The sequence below is a fragment of the Gastrolobium bilobum genome, unplaced genomic scaffold (genome assembly GCF_033153095.1).
Source record: "Gastrolobium bilobum isolate Gb01-03AN ecotype WA unplaced genomic scaffold, APGP_CSIRO_Gbil_v1 utg1578, whole genome shotgun sequence".
NCBI lineage: Eukaryota > Viridiplantae > Streptophyta > Magnoliopsida > Fabales > Fabaceae > Gastrolobium > Gastrolobium bilobum.
The window spans coordinates 168,542-184,706 of NW_026899219.1; the positions used below are offsets into that span (position 1 = coordinate 168,542).

At 34.3% G+C, this 16,165-nt stretch overlaps 2 protein-coding genes across 4 annotated transcripts; one reads left to right on the plus strand and one right to left on the minus strand.

The window, feature by feature from the left end:
- Positions 1-363: 363 nt before the first annotated feature.
- LOC133288392 (uncharacterized) lies at positions 364-5,503 on the plus strand. Of its 2 annotated transcripts, none has more exons than XM_061486142.1 (6): positions 364-445; positions 1,027-1,308; positions 2,479-2,613; positions 3,442-3,498; positions 4,013-4,147; positions 5,143-5,503. In XM_061486142.1, the coding sequence occupies exons 2-6, from the start codon at positions 1,033-1,035 to the stop codon at positions 5,206-5,208; spliced, it is 669 nt and encodes a 222-aa protein (XP_061342126.1). In that variant the 5' UTR covers positions 364-445; positions 1,027-1,032; the 3' UTR covers positions 5,209-5,503. The 2 variants fall into 2 exon arrangements, with proteins under 2 accessions (XP_061342126.1, XP_061342127.1); XM_061486143.1 differs by having other exon boundaries at positions 383-513.
- Positions 5,504-6,559: 1,056 nt separating this feature from the next.
- LOC133288390 (uncharacterized) lies at positions 6,560-14,369 on the minus strand. 2 transcript variants are annotated; one of them, XM_061486138.1, is made up of 12 exons: positions 13,715-14,369; positions 13,459-13,575; positions 13,177-13,369; positions 12,773-12,939; positions 12,445-12,616; positions 11,465-11,526; positions 10,339-10,420; positions 9,477-9,534; positions 9,193-9,308; positions 7,393-7,476; positions 7,237-7,307; positions 6,560-6,953 (listed from the first exon to the last, which is right to left on the minus strand). In XM_061486138.1, exons 1-12 carry the CDS (start codon positions 14,227-14,229, stop codon positions 6,824-6,826), a joined length of 1,767 nt encoding a protein of 588 aa, XP_061342122.1. In that variant the 5' UTR covers positions 14,230-14,369; the 3' UTR covers positions 6,560-6,823. The 2 variants fall into 2 exon arrangements, with proteins under 2 accessions (XP_061342122.1, XP_061342121.1); XM_061486137.1 differs by having other exon boundaries at positions 9,184-9,308.
- Between the last annotated feature and the right edge of the window lie 1,796 nt (positions 14,370-16,165).

Consider the following 16,165-nt stretch of genomic DNA (forward strand, 5'->3'; position numbering starts at 1 on the left):
TTTTATAATGACGTTATTTTGGATGAAAAATTAAATAAAATATAATAAAAAAATTATTATAACTCTTGAAATAAATTATAATTATAAAAATATTTTAATTTCTGACCAAAAAAAATAACAATATAGTGATTCGAGAAAAATGAATTTGTATAGTAAAATAATATAATAATTATAAAAAATTCTGATAACTGATTATAAAGATGGTACACGTGCGGTGAAGTTCGGAGATGTGCCTGACAAGTGTTTTTGGTGTGGTGAGATAGCACTGCGTAAGAAGCCTTACGGTTTGCACGTGGCAGCATGTGGTTGGGACAAAAAACACGTACAAGCAGAACGTGAGGCTGTTATTGCCTTAATTTCATAGAAACCTTTAATATCCACAATTAGCTTAGGGGTGATTTCTCTGAACCATTCTCTGCCCTCTGTCTTTAACACATAGTACCAGGTTTCCTCTCCAGTCTCTACTATACTAAACCTTTCACCCATCCTTCGTTACTTATATTTCTCTTTTATGTACAGTTACTTTAGCTTGGCCTTATTTATTTATATTGCTATAGTTTTATTCCTTTCTATTGAAAATTTAGTATTGGCTTATAAATCAACTTGTACAACAACAAAAATTTCTGTTTTCCTTTCATTTCTCTTCTTTGGTTTTCTCAGTCTTGAAGTAGAATCAGGGAAGAGCATAAGATGACCTCTTTGATAGACTTTTTTCATGCATGGACTAGGATGGTTACTTAACTCAATTCCTGTTTATATACGTTAAGCAATTTGTAAAATTGTAAATGATCAGAGTAATAGTTAACTCAATATTATTATCCATTGCTTTTTGTTTCTATAATGGTTTATTTGTCTTATAAAATTATGTACTTGCTTCGTGATATCCATGATCTACTTTTCAAATGCCCATTTTGTCTTTTATCCAAAAAAAATAAAAAATTGTCTTTCTTGGGTTGAGTACTAGTATTTCTGTTTTTTTGGTTGTTGACAATGTTTCGTTTGCATTTTGAATGACACTGAGTGCAGGATACAATGAACATTATGTCCACCCACCAGTGTAGTTGGCCCCTGAAAATTCAGGATCATACTGACAAAGGAAGTATAATAAATAAGGCTCCATTTTCAGGGTATCCTGGGACTTATTCTGGAGGATTAGACTTCCTTAATGTTGGATACCTTGCTCATAAATGTCGCCATAGTGCCAGGAAATGTAGGCCTATCTTTTCCACTGCAGTGAGTGACAGTATGGATCCTTATGACTCGGATGACAATGATAAGAACAAATCTCAGAATGGTGAAATCAATGACGTATGTTGACTTCTCAGTTTCCCTTTTCTGTGCATGTAGTTCATTGCATTGTAAAATACCTCACCATGTATTTCTTAATTTTGTTAGGGGTGTGTTTGGTACAAGAGAAAAAAATTTATATTCGGGAATCACGATTACTGGGAATACAATAGAAATTGAGTTTACCCGGAATGTTACAAAAAAGATGTTTGGTTCGACAAAATATTACCGGGAATATTGGATAAAGATTACTGATTCCATTTTTGGTTTAGAACGAAATATGACTTGGAATATGAGGTTATTTTACAAAAATAATCCCAGACTATTTTTACTTTTGTAATTGATAGATTGGGTCTAGATTTTGATGTGTGTTGGGGTATTTTTGTCTCAAAAATTGTTGTTGTGCTTTCCCTTTACTTGGAGTTCTGAATTACCATATCATTTTTGGTAATCTGAATAGTGACTTTTCTTTATAAATCAAATTACTGGTAATTAAGGATATCCGGGAACTGGATTTTGTTTACTTCTACCAAACATGGCAATTTACGTTTTCCAAAGAAGGTTTATCAGTAATCTTTCAAATAACCTTGTACCAAACACACCCTAGGAGTACGTCAACTAGCTAATATCTGTGCACTTGAAGCAGATGTTAGCTATTCTTTTAATTATTCGTTCCCCTTCCTGTGATAAACCGGTTGGATATGAAATCCTTGTTTTAATAGTTTGCAAAATTTTAGAGATACTCTTTTCTATCCATTTTAAAATTGGCAACTGTTTTGACTTATTAATTCTTATATTTCTCACTCTATTTCCTTGTTTTAGTTTTCTTTAAGTAACCTTGACACGATGGTTGGTATTGTCGCATGTGACCTGGATGTCACTGGTTCCATTCTTGTAATCAGCCCCTTGCAAATGTAAGGTAAGGTTGCCTACTATATATATAGACCCTTTCATGGATCTTGCACAAAGCGTGGGAGCTTTATAGCTCTAGGTTGCCCTTTTTATGTAATATTGTTGAATATTCAAGCAAAATCCATCTCGCTTCCTTAATTGTATGTTTTGATCAATTTGCATTTATGTTGAAGTTCTTTTCCAATGGATTGTATGCAGTCTCTCCATCCTAAGAATAATATATTGAGTATTGACTTTCCATTGCTGTGCACACCTCTGAACCTGGCTTATGTGTATCAGGTGAATAGTGAAATGCTTAGAGAGTCTCTCGAGAAAATAGTTGGTACAGATGATTCCACGTTTAATGGATTTGACCTTGCCACTCTTATTAGGAACAAATATGGGAAGTCTTATGATGTTCAGTTGATAAAGAAGGTAAGTTTTTGACAAGTGGAATTACATGAGAGATTAATTTATCCTGAGTTTCGCATGACATATTTAGCCTATTTAATATCAGTCATTTTTCTTCCAAACTATAGTTATTGAGCAATAAGGGGGAGTTATCAAGCAATTCATTGTAAATTGTACATTGTTGTTTATTCTGGCATAGAATTGTCAATAATAAAATTTCATTCTTTAGCTGATATATCTTCTTGTCAACTGTATCTGGATTGCATTTGTTGATCAGGCATATACTTTGATACACTGGAACTTACATGCTCTAGTTCATAAACATCTGCAAATGGTGATCAAGTCGCCAGTGCACATTTGTTAACTAATAAACATACGCTTTTACTGTGATGTTATTGAAATTATTCGCTGCACCCATAATAATGTTTCCCTCTTCTATTTTATTTTTTCCACTTCCTTCAGGGTGGGAAGGGAAAGGAAATTATATTAAAGGGGGTCTTTAAAAGAGTTGCATACGCATCGCTGCCATTGTTGGCCTAATATTTTTAAAAGTTCATGGCATCTTTGCTCTTGAATATTGCTGCATTATCCGTTTCCTTGAATATAACTTCATATGGGTATGATGTTTGTTTCTCTTTTCCATCAACATTTTACTTACGAAGGCCTTGAGCATTATATCAGCTCCTTGGAGTGTTTGATTCTTTGAAATTGGATAATTTGTTGAATTGGCACATTTAAGATGCAGTTGAATTTTATACATTCCTAGGACCTGAAATAGGAATCTCTATTATCTATGTTTCTCCTTTTGGTTATGTTGCCTTTCCTTATGTTACTGTTCATGATTTGTGATAGGAATTCATGGGAAGAAATCTCCTTGCTATGAATGTCATGTGGAAGTACATGGAGCAGGTATTAAAACTTTTGTGCTTTGTGTATAAGATACATGATTTAAGTAGATTCATGTGCAATTTATCAGGCATAAAAAAAGAAAAAAAGAAAGGAAAATACTAGATACACTATTTTTTGTCAGAATTTTTGTCATAATGAGTTAGTATTGTTATTGACTATTGGATGAACGAATGGTCACCGCCACTTTCACTTTTCCAATAACCACCCTTTACAAATTCTAACCGAATTCTGTCAAACTGGCTCTGTAGCATTAATCAAAATGAAACAGCACTTATGGCTTCGGTCAATTTAGAAAGGGAGAAACAGAATAAAGCAAAAGGCAAAAGGTCCATTTGGTTCCATTTCACAAATTGTATTGGTATAAAGTGGTTTTAAGTCCCTAAGCCATGTATTTAGTTGTACTTTCAAGCACGTAGTTATTAAATGCTTCTAGTACCACTATGGAATTGCTTGTATACATTGAGATTATCCATGTAATCCTATTTCATTATGTCCAATGATTTTTTGCTATTAGAGATCCTTCCCATTGACTGAAGAAGAGTATATTTTGAGGCTTGATGATGTTGCAAACACATTAAAATGTTGGGGAGCTGTCTCACATATTCGGAACAGCCTAGAAAAATCAAAAGAACGACCTCGGATAGGGAAGGTAAAATTACGCCCTTCTGTCATATCTCACATGTACGATTATCTAGTTGCTGTCTTTGAACTTTCAAGTTTAGTTACTTGGTCAGTACTTCATTTTCAATTTAGGATGTATATTCAAATATTGAGAAGGATCCGTTTATAAACTTTTTTTTTTACAAACTTACAACTACACTATGTATGACCGGTAATACTCTACTCAAGAGTATTACCCGTCAGACATAGTGTAGTTTGTAAATATAACATTTCTCTTCAAATATAACTTGAAGATATTTCTTTTTTGGATAATATATATATCTTAGAGAAGACAGAAGACACAAATAAGAAACACACAGTAAAAGAAAGTATGCTTAATGTGAAGTAGCTATCCAAAATAAGAGTCAACCTAGAAATGAAATGAAATGAAATGAATGGGATGAAATGAAATGAAGTAATATGAACCCGAGGGTTGAATCAAGTGGCAATATGAGCCTTGAATCAAGTGGCAATATGAGCGTTGAGATGGACGAACTCTTAAAAGAACAGGGTTCGAATTTTGGATAAGATCTTTGGGGCTAGGACTGGGATTAGTCCAATATCTGTACAAGCCTCTTTTCCCACTCGGATCATGGGGATATATGGGGACCTCACTCATCCCAAGGAGGTTATTAGGGTCATGAGATAAAAAAAATGAAGTGATATGGAATAGAACAAAATTATTATGGTATTATTATCGAAAAGAGTGAAGCTTTCATTCCATTGTTTGAGAAAGTGGACAAAATGGTGAGATTTAAGTTTCCATTCCATTGTTTGAGAGAATAGCAACATGTAGAGAGTTATAATTTTTTTATTATTATATAGAGTAATTCCATTCTATACATTGAAATTGAGAGAAAGAAAATTCCAGTCCATCCCTTTCAATCAATTCAAAGATAGCCATAAAGAAAGAAAACTCTTCAAAGGGAAAAAACAATGGCCTCTGGACATTCTTTCTTATTAATTTCTTGTTATTTGCTGCAGGCCGTAAGCATTTTCATAGATATGGATGAGTCTGGTGCTCGTGCAAATGAGTGGATCTACAGATAGATTGCATTGATGTGTTGAAATTCATCTCTAGACACTAAATTCAAGATTATAATGAGAGAGAAGTCCATAGCTAGCAGGACCACCACTTTTTTTTTTCTGAACTTGGTTAGTTTGAATTTTATTACACTTGGATCTTAACAATATCTACATAGTCTTTCTAACGTTTCTGTTGGCATCAGGTCAAGGGAACATAATATTTTTGGTTCTTCCCTTCTTTTTTTCATTTGAAGTTTACAGTATTGATGTAAAGTGAGTTAATATAAGAAAAGAATCCACATTAAAAATTACTAGTAAACTTCTCTTCAATTTAGAATAGATGTTAATGGTTGTGTTGTTATGGTATGGGCGTGCCCATTCTTCTCCTCTGCAATTGCAAGTATGAATATTTCCCGTTGACGGTGTAACTAGGGACTAATACAAGAAAAACAAGTATTATGTGGTAAAAATAAGTATTAAATAAATAGTCATTTAAGATGATTGAGGTATTATTCTATACCTCAAAAATGAGGATTAAACAAATTCTCATTGAAGATTATTTATTTTTTAAACGCGAAATTTTAAGAATATCTTTTTAAACATCTAAAGTAATTTGTTTTTTCAGGTTACTTAATTATTCATCTCATTGTTTATTTATTTGCATATCTTGAAAGGTATTGGTAAAAGTTGTGAAATTTTCATAGCAAAAAATAATGATATGAAAGCTAATATTTTGAGAGATTTTGTCAAATAAATTATCCTTTTATTACAAAAGAAACAATATAGTAACTTTTGCACTTTATGTATTTAAAAAACATAAAAGTGTATTGGGTATTGGGTTTATACTTTTCTTTTTTATATATTCTAAATTCGAAATTATTTCATTTCTTATGTATTGAATGGACAAGTATAACTCATAATTTGGTTATGTTAATAAAACTGTATTGAGCTTAGATAATAAATAACGCTCAATGACAGGATGATACAAGTTTTGGTTGTATGGCTTGTAGTTTAATTTGCTCCGCTCAAGTGTTTAACAACTTAAAATGATGATGTTTGAGATCTTAATTTTCACTGGCACTCGTAACCCCCTCTCATCCTAGTGTTTGTCTAAAGTACATAATCCTTAAAAAATATAAAAGAACATATAGAAAGGAAGAAATTAGGTAATGAGTGATGATACGGATAGCACTTTAGGGCCTCTAGTTCAGAAGGTACCAATGCGGGTGTTCTCTGATCTACTTTAACTTCAATTCAGTATTTCCAGATTGCAGGTTACAAATGTAAAAGCATAGAGGTCAGAAGCAACACATTCTACTAGAAACTGCATTATGGCAAAAATAAAATAATAATAACAATAAAATTTATGATCCGTTTCAGTAATTGCAAACTACAATTTACAAGCAATCTAATCCATCTGTGTCTGTTTTCTTTACAATAAATATAAGCCGACCTAGCATTATAGTATCTAACAAATAACCTCGTTGATACATTAATAAGTACAAACCTCTATCACATACTTGCTGTAAGGAGCCGGACCAGTCAACTTAATTCTTTACAATCAAAAATCAAGACTACAAAAGTTTCCTTTTTCTCGTCGTAGAAAAATGAAATAAGGAGAACCTAGAATTCATATATTTTAAGAGCTGCTAGTTTGCATTGGCTGTGAGGGGCACTGGTCCTCCATGGCTGATGAATTTAAGAGCTTCCTAAGAGAACGGTACTGCAGGCGGACATTCTCTCCAGTTCCAATAATCTTGAGCAAATACCTGTACAAAAGTAAGCTCGACAGTAAATGAGATTTTCACTTATTCGGTTATAACTAATCAAAATTGATTATAATATATGTAGCTGTATTCCAAAGAATGTACAAAAAGTATGATAAGAAACATTTTTTTTATAAATTAAGCATGTAGAATGTGTATCAATAAAAAACCATTATAAAAATACCAAACCCACCTACAACCCCCAAAAATATCCCACACTACTCATTATTCATAATATATCAAGAGACTAAATACAAATTTAACAAGTTGATTCTTGATAACTCACCAGCCATTGAGACACTGAGACGTAATGACAGCTTCTTTCCCAACAAATTTTTCTGGTGTTCTCCTGTTACCCTGTAGAAATTGTTAGTCCATAAATCCCCCAACCATCTGACAGTAATGGCCAAAAGTTGAAAAACGTAAAACTGAACATTTTTACCTTAATTATAACTTTCTCATTTACCGAAAATGGATATTGTACTCCCCGCTGGATTCCATCAGCACCAGCAAAATCTCCATTTTCCTGAAACATTTAGTGCTAATAATACCCATAAATTTTTCTCCTGGTAACTAATTACAGTCTAGAACATTCGGTTTAGTCAGAAAGCATATCCCAGTTTATTAATGTTTATACGCAACACTACTGGTTTGCTATTCACGCCAACACGTCAATCTCTTCAAAATCTACACATACTTCATGGAGGGGGGTCAGTTTGTTTCGTGGGTTTGTGGAAGTCAATTTATCATATTTTAAAATCTAGAGGTACAATAATAGCAATAACTCATATGAAGCACATGTCCTTACTACTATTTCCGTACTTCAAAAAAAAAATTACTATTGCTGGGAGAGGTGTTCAACTGAAGATACAGACAAAGACAGTTCACCATCACCACTCCACCACACATGGAAAGACAACTAAGAGAGAAGCTACTGATTTACAATAGGAACCCCAAGCCAATAATCTGAAATAATATTTATGAAATTATGATACTTCCATGAAAAGGAAAAAAGAACATACTTGTAGTATAAAGAAATTAATTATGAATAAAAATTTTAGCTGAATACACCTACACTAAGGCCAGATTGAACCCTGGAATATGAGCAAGGCGAAGGAGATTAGAAAGTCATTCATGGTACAGACCTGCTGCAATTCTTCATAGACCAAGTAAAATTGAAAGGCTTAAATTGTAAAAGTGTCTCATGCCCATATAAAGCTCATTCACTACCTTCCTTGCATTCTTAGGTTACACAAATAATAAAAATCAAATGAACCAACTACACAATAAAGGAACCCAAAAATGCACAAGCACAAACACAAGTGCATATATTCTCTTAAAGATGATAAGAAAGTTTTGGGTTCCTATTGTCCTAAATTTTCTGAGTCTGAAAGTCCTTCTCATGGTTATTTATAACTTCTCAAGTTCATCATCGAGGTCCTATATACAAGTTCAAAAAGATACTGAAGTCCATAAAAACAGATCCAGATTGCAATCATTTTGACTGAATATAAAATAAATTCCTCGATTTTAATTCTTGCCCATAAATCCCAATCTGTTACTGTTGTATGCATACTCTTCAAGGAGTTTTATTTTTTTTACAAAACACAATTAAAATTCAACTGCCCAAAAAATTTCCTAAATAGGAATAATTAATATAATCATTCATCAAATATATAGTCAAACATCATAGTATATATTCATGCTGTGGGCAACTTCCAGGCATATTAGGGAAAAAATTTCCATCAATAGGAATAAAGGGTACGCAAACAAGCAATATCTGCACTACAATTGCACCATCCAATCCGTAGTATTCAATATCAAATCAAATATTAAGAACCTCAGTAAAATAAAGCGTAATAAGTAATAACATTTGAATCTCGACTCCATAATTCCTCAAAAAAGTAAATAGACCATGGCAAATTTCTTTTACCAAGTGCAACTAACAAAAGTTGGGTAACATTTTCACAAACAAGACAGGATGAAGTCCATTTCTGCAACATTCTAGGTAAATCATATTATTCACATTTGACTTTAGATGTCATGCTATCTATTTATCATTATTTAAATAATCTATTAGTAAAAAATAAAAATCCACAAAAAATGTTTACTGTTGCACATTGAACGTATAATTTGACATCTTTGATTTGAACTCCTAAGAGAAAAAGATGTTTTCTATGCTAATATTTTGATTCAAAAGGCAAAAGAATAACTGGCTATTTATATTATATACCCTGTTCACTCTTCTCATTGAATCCATCTGGTCACCCATTTCTTTCCGCCGCTTTCGGAGAGCAGCATTACGAAATAACCTTCGATCATCCTCATGCTTTACAGCAGCAGCTGCAGCTCTAAGAGCTGAAAATGAAATCAATCAGGCTATGTAACAAAATAAATAAATAAAAGAAACAAGGAACCAAATGCATCGGAAAGATAATGACATGACCAGAAATAACGGTATATAATCTGTGTGTTCAGGTGAAGATGGCAGAAACAAAGTAAAACTACTAAGGAAAAGGAAGATACCAAGATTAGGGATCAGAGGACCAGTCTCAATATCTGAATTGCAGAGAGTACATCTTGACTGCGACAGAAACAATAACTGTAACTATGATTCTTGTCTCTCCATATCTAACAGTTATGATTCCATAATGAAAGTGAAAGGAAATAGAAATGAGAAAACACATACAACCAAAATAAGAATCCAAATGCCCGGAGGGTACAAAGACCAAGAAAATACAACCTTAAACCAGGTATAATTGGATACCGAATTTAATTGTACAATTGAAGGCATTAACTACCTTAAAGCCATTTATATTTTGTTAAAAAATAAATGTCACCATTCAGAAGGCCAACGTAATATTTTATCTGCTTAACTAAGTAATCTCCATACTAACTGTATGTGACTAGACCAATAACATTTGTTAAGGATTCTACAACGTTATCAGGCTTCAGCTCCATAACTTCCACAACTCCATGAAGTTTCATACATTTTTAAATCTAAATATCCAGTATTGAACCTTCGGTACATCAAATTCACAACGAGTGTTCACAATATTGTGGACAGCCCATCAAATCTAATTCTAAGCCAATCTTCCATTGCCCAAATTAAAGCCAATAAAAACCCTCTAAAGTCTACAGATTTCTTACCCTTATTCCGCATATAATCCTGAACCTAACTATCAAACATCCTATTTTACTGCAGCCACCAATCTTCCAGCACCCAGACAGCAATAGAAGTTTAGTATTTGAAATCTAGCAAGTCATATGTCCACCTATGGTTCAAACGCAAAACTGTCACTTTCATCAGTTGTGGGTATCATTTCTTAATGGAGAGGTGTAACCCATGTATGCTTAGAAGACTGAAATAGGAAAGAGTCCTACTTACTGTTTCGATGACTCTCCTCAGCATGAGACCACCAAAAGAATGTCCACATGAGACGAGCATGGCATCTTCAAGGAATGTGCCACTAGTAAATAGATTGAAAGAGGAAAAAAGAAAGAGGAACAGATATCAGAATAGTACATGCTAAAGGGCATATTTTTCTTTTCTGATCTTAATAAATGAAAGGGGCACAAGATGAACCAATACTTGAGTTAAAAAGAAAAACTCTAAATGTAAATAGAAAATATTAACAAAAAAAATGCCAATATTGTATTTAGACTTTAAAAGATTCATCAGTATCACCAGTTGATTACAAACAAGTGCCTTGAAAACCCAGTCTAATGTTCCAACTGTTCAGTTTTACTGAACAAAATGTCATCAAGAGCTTCAATATACATTAATATAACATACTATTTTAAAATGTTAAAGAATCCTTTTTCTTCTCCATATTACATTATAAAATTTTACTCATGGAGATCAATATATATTATTTAACTGGCTATTTTAATTCAGGCACCAGATAAATGCTATAAAAAATATTTGGTACAATCAGTACAGAGTCTAAAGGTATAAATGATAATAACAGCAACTCTCTTCACAGAATCATACATTCATCAACACTTGCATGGAGGAGTAACAACAAAACATGGACAGAGCAATGAATTAGTTAACCAAATGGCACTACACCATTTTTTTAAGGGATGTAATAAGAATATGGACAGAGCAAAGACATTAGTTTATCAACAAAAAGAAAAGCATCCATTGCATATGGATCAAAATAGATCAAGGAAATGAGCACAAAATAAAGTATTTCAGAATTATAAAAATTTCAAAACAGATAAAGGAACAACAAAAGTTTTGAGCACACTATGCTTTAATAGTATAGTGCAATTGAAGTATTGAACTATGAATAAACCAAGCAAGGATTAGCAGAATGTTTTATATGACTCCAGAAAAGTGGATTTATTAATCTTTAGCTTTTTAATCAACTCTTACAGAATCTTTAATTTTTTACGAGAAAACAAAGTTAAGATTATTTGAGACAGTTAACGACAAACCACATAGCATCCATAACATGCTTCTCTGAAAAACTAAATCAGTTGGAGAGTTAAAGCTAAACTACACTTACGACAACGGATCTGATAGAACGCTTCTTAATGATGGTTCTTTATTCACATTGTTTTGAGCAACCTGCGATTAAAAATGCATAACTTTCCTCATATGTTAAAGAAAAATATTTTCTTAAAATGGAAATTGTACTAGAAGTTTTGTAAGAAGAGCTATTGCACTAAATACAAGAGAGCTGTTATACATGACGGGAACAATAAGAAGGCCATTATGATCTTCTCAATAGCTGGCCTCAATGGCTAACCAGATCCTCCAATGCCAACAAGCTTACAGATAAAAAATACTACATATGTAAACTTTTACTTATAAATAAGTGAAATGAGAGAGCCATAAACAAATTAGTTTAAAAGATCAATTCAATCAGTGACACAGTACAGGACAATGGAAGCTAGATTACACTGTCTAAGCTTTCACTATTAGTTTGCATATAGTTTTAGCTTCAAAGTAGAACATTAGCAGTCAAATATGATCAATATCAACTGGTTCATGCACTCATCCTCAATATTCCACATTGTGTGTCTCAACGTGCAACTTTAAATGCAAAGCTGATCAGTTACATTAAATGATATTGATGTCTTTACTGGGACAAAAGGAGGTAGAATTTACAATAGAAAAGGAAGTACAAACATTGCTTATGATTAATTTTCCATTGATGGTTGTATTGTATCTACTTTACAATTGGAGATTTCACATTAAAAAGAATCCTGGTGACTTTGGTTGGAAAGGAACTCCTGTGTGGCTTTTGCAGCAGAGGAGTTACAGTTGGCAAGGACAAGGATGACAAGATTCTGAAGCAGTTTGCAGTTTTCCAGATCTCTGGAGTATTTGGTTGGGCAGAGAAGAATGCTCATATTTTCAAAGGTGCCTCTTTGCACTTACATTTGTTATGGGTTAGGATCTAATTTTTGTTTATCTAGTCAAGGTTGGTTTGAGGGGGCATCCATAACACATTCAAAGAGAACGTTGGGAGAGAAAACTTACGTCAGCACTATCGCATCTGTTGCCTATCAGCTCTTCAGCAGTAAGATCATCCATAAATTGGCTTACAGATATTGGAACATAGCTTTGGGGAATAGCATGGCCAGCTGCTGCAATTGGAGAACAATCTAATATAGCATTGCCCTGTGGCATGAGTCTATATGCAAGAGAAGTCCTACAATCACAAAGCTCAATAAGGTACCTAAATGAGTTCCTTGAAAGTCTTATCAGTCAACACAAATACAAGATAAAAAAATCATTCATTGGGGTTCATCTCATAAATATAGCTGTTTCAACACAAATACAAGATAATTTTAAAAAAAATTGGTACCTTCCTCCACTATTAGGGGTCAGAAAATAATCAGGAGAAGCTCTATATGATGCAGCAGGACGTAGGCCTGCAGTAGCATGGCTAAGCGCCTTGCCTGTTATCAATAGAAGATCTCCAGGCCCAGACCCACTGTCTGCCAGATACCAGCGGCCATTGGAATCACATACCTAGAGATGAGCACAGACTATTCATATGACTTGAATGATAAATCAATTGGAAAGTCTACAAGCTTTAAATACCATCAAACAAGAATCCCCCTAGAGGCTATAAAATATGTATTAGATGATGGTACACAATGTTATGAACTCGATGGGAACTATAGCTAATTGCTTTTACTTCATTGAACTAAAAAGCCCAATTGAACTCTCTACTTTTACAATTTACATAAAATAATTAAAAAAAACCTGAAGACCAGGAGTGTCAGAAGATATCAATGTCAACAGCCCCTTCTCAACTTCACCATTCATGGTAGGCTTACCACCTCCAATAGCACCTTTGCCATTTTGCAAAGAAGCATGTGAGTAAGTTACAACAAGAACCGATGAGGACACCTCGTTAGAAGGCAATGGAGCATCATCAAGCAGATGATTAAAAACACTGCACAAAGTAACTTCTCTTTCAGACAACAAACACATAACACAAGAAAACTAAAAAAACTAAAAAAAATCACTCTTTCACCATCTTACTCGCTTCTAAGGCGCAGATGCCTTGCAATGGCACACAAAGCAGAACGAGATGCCTTTCCCATGCACCTAAAAATATCAGCCATGCAAGGAGGAGATGAATCCCAATCCTCCAAAGCCCTGAAAAAACAATTCAACCATAATCAACAATAGTAATGACTAATGAGGTTAGGCCAAACATCATACATCTCAAAGCAAATAATTTCCGATTATTAATAGTAACTAACTAGAGATAATCATTAAGAGGTTTATTGTATACCTTCCTGCTCTGTACATGTAAACCCCACGGCTTCCTTTGCCAACACCCATGTGCGCTCTGCTTCTGAAAAACAACCTTGCACCTTCTAAGCCACAACGCATGAGAGCAGTGTCTTCACTACCTAATTCGATCAACGCCGCATTGTGCCTCGTCAGAGACCCAGACAATGCTTCCATTGCTCTTACATAGGGCCCTGCCGGCGCACCATCATAGGGGGCAATATCCGAGAGCCGGATTCTGATCAACGGGGACGTCGTCGCCGGCGCCGCCGTCAGAGCGGGCTCCCCGGACGGGAGAGCTGCGGCGAGAGGCGGGGAGAGTAGGGCTTGGCGGTGGGGAAGAAGAGAGAGAGGCGAAGGTAGCTGGGACTGGGTGGCGGCGACGGTGGAGGGTGACCTAAGGGAGGTGGCGGCGGTGGCGGTGGTGGTTGAAGAAGGTTGAGGATTGTTGAGTTGTGGCACCAGTGCAGAGGGATTCTGCTGCTGTTGCTGTTGCTGTTGCATGATCACCACCATCAATCATTCTGAACTGAATTTGATGATTGTTGAGTTAGGGGTTCTGGTTTCTTGGGATATGGTGAGGTTGCTCAGCACTGTTGTGATGAATTGTGATGATGGCTCCCATGTTTTTGTGGCTTTACTTGAGGAACTACCAGGGTTTTGAACAGGAAGCTGAGAAAGGAAATCACTTTGTTGATTTTTTAAATAATTGGGGAATTGTTATCAAAAAAAAAAAAAAAAAATTGGGGAATTTTCCGAATTTTAATAAACTCCAACAATTAAAATGATATATATATATGGGTTTGGTGTTTGTCATTTTTCATGAAACAAGTTACGTCATTTTAGGGGAGAGATAGACACAGAAAAACGGAAATCATGGGAGAGAGAAAGTGAGTGATTTTTTTTAATTTAAAATTTAAATTTTCTGTGTCTGTATCTCTTTTAAAATGACATAACTTTCTCTCATTCAAAATGACAAACACTTTTCTCTCTCTCTATATATATATATAAGGAGTGATCTTTTGACTCTAAAGTAAGACTTACAACTCTTACTCCTCATATCAACCGTTGATTTCCGTCCATCTAACGGTTATTTATACCAATTAATTAATTATTAATTTCAAATATATAATAACAGTTGGAGGGACGAAAATCAACGGTTGAGATGGAGAGTAAAAGTTGTAAGTCTTACTCTAGAGTCAAAATATTCTTCCTTCTATATCTATATATATATATATATATATGGAAAAAGATATTGTAACAACCAATTTGTGTTACTACCAATCAATCTTACTGTTAGATCGATTATGTTGATCCAACGGTTATATTTATTTTTGTATGGTTATGATTCCTCATGTTTAAAGTGAAAGCATTAAATATGGAAAATCATAACCATACAAAGGTGAAAATAAATATAAAGTATTAAATTTGGAAAATCATGACCATACAAAGATGGAAATAAATATAACCGTTGGATCAACATAATCGATTTAACGGTGAGATTAATTGGTAGTAACAACAACTTAGTTGTTACAATATCCTTTCTCTTTTGCTCTTAATAGTTGATCCGTTTTGGAAGGGAAAAAAAGTTAGCAAATAACATTGTGTTTAGAGTCAGAAAAACGGACTCGACTCTGCGGGCTGACCCGCCCTATCTGTCAAATAAGGCGGGGTGGGCTGAGTTTTACAACTCACTCTCAAAAGCAAGGCGAGGCGGAGCGGGTTGTCTCATTTTTTGGCGGGGAGGAGCGAGGCGAGACGGGTCAATGTAAAATAGGTTCGGACCCGCTCACTTTGCCACCACTACTTGTGTTGAGTAATAATGACTATGATAGTCGGATTTTTTATAATGGTTTGACAAAAGTAAATTATTGATAATATAAATTTATTTAACGTGACAAAAAAGGAGAACACAAATTTTTGCAGCTCTCACTTCGATTTTTTTACTTTCCTTTTTTTTTCTAACTTGTGGAGCCCACAAATTCTTTGTTTCAATGGCAGAAGATCGCGACTTTGCTATCTCTCGAGAACTCTTTTGCCCTATATTTTTCTGTAATTATAACAACTGAGTTGTTTTATTTAGTAGTTGAATAGTAAACTCTTTTTTTAATTTAATTACTGATCGGTCCAACACCATTTAGGTTGGGTCTAATCACACACAGTTGAAAGGTAGAGGATGTTGATAAAGAGAAATAAAGTTATGTGTGTTGTTGCCGAGATGCTCAAGCGTTTGACGAGATGTTGTAACACGTTGCGAGATGATTGAGCAGCACCTTTGTATATCTGGGCAATTTGGGAATGACTAGGGATACCTGAAAAGGCACTTTGACTCTCAAATCAGTTTAATACTCAAGGAAGTTCAAGTATTCAAAGGGAGATACCTCATGTATGGGCAAATGACCTTTGTATTTATAGTGCTTGAGCATTGTGTTTATCATCGTCCTTCATGAGG

Excerpts from the sequence above, each read along its gene's own strand:
- LOC133288392 (XM_061486142.1), top strand. The coding sequence starts at position 1,033 with ATGAACATTATGTCCACCCACCAGTGTAGTTGGCCCCTGAAAATTCAG. Across the intron at positions 1,309-2,478 it reads AGAATGGTGAAATCAATGAC|GTGAATAGTGAAATGCTTAG; the intron begins GTATGTTGACTT and ends TATGTGTATCAG. Across the intron at positions 4,148-5,142 it reads AACGACCTCGGATAGGGAAG|GCCGTAAGCATTTTCATAGA; the intron begins GTAAAATTACGC and ends TATTTGCTGCAG.
- LOC133288390 (XM_061486137.1), bottom strand. The coding sequence starts at position 14,229 with ATGGTGGTGATCATGCAACAGCAACAGCAACAGCAGCAGAATCCCTCT. Across the intron at positions 12,940-13,176 it reads CTGACACTCCTGGTCTTCAG|GTATGTGATTCCAATGGCCG; the intron begins GTTTTTTTTAAT and ends GCTCATCTCTAG. Across the intron at positions 12,617-12,772 it reads ACCCCTAATAGTGGAGGAAG|GACTTCTCTTGCATATAGAC; the intron begins GTACCAATTTTT and ends TTGTGATTGTAG.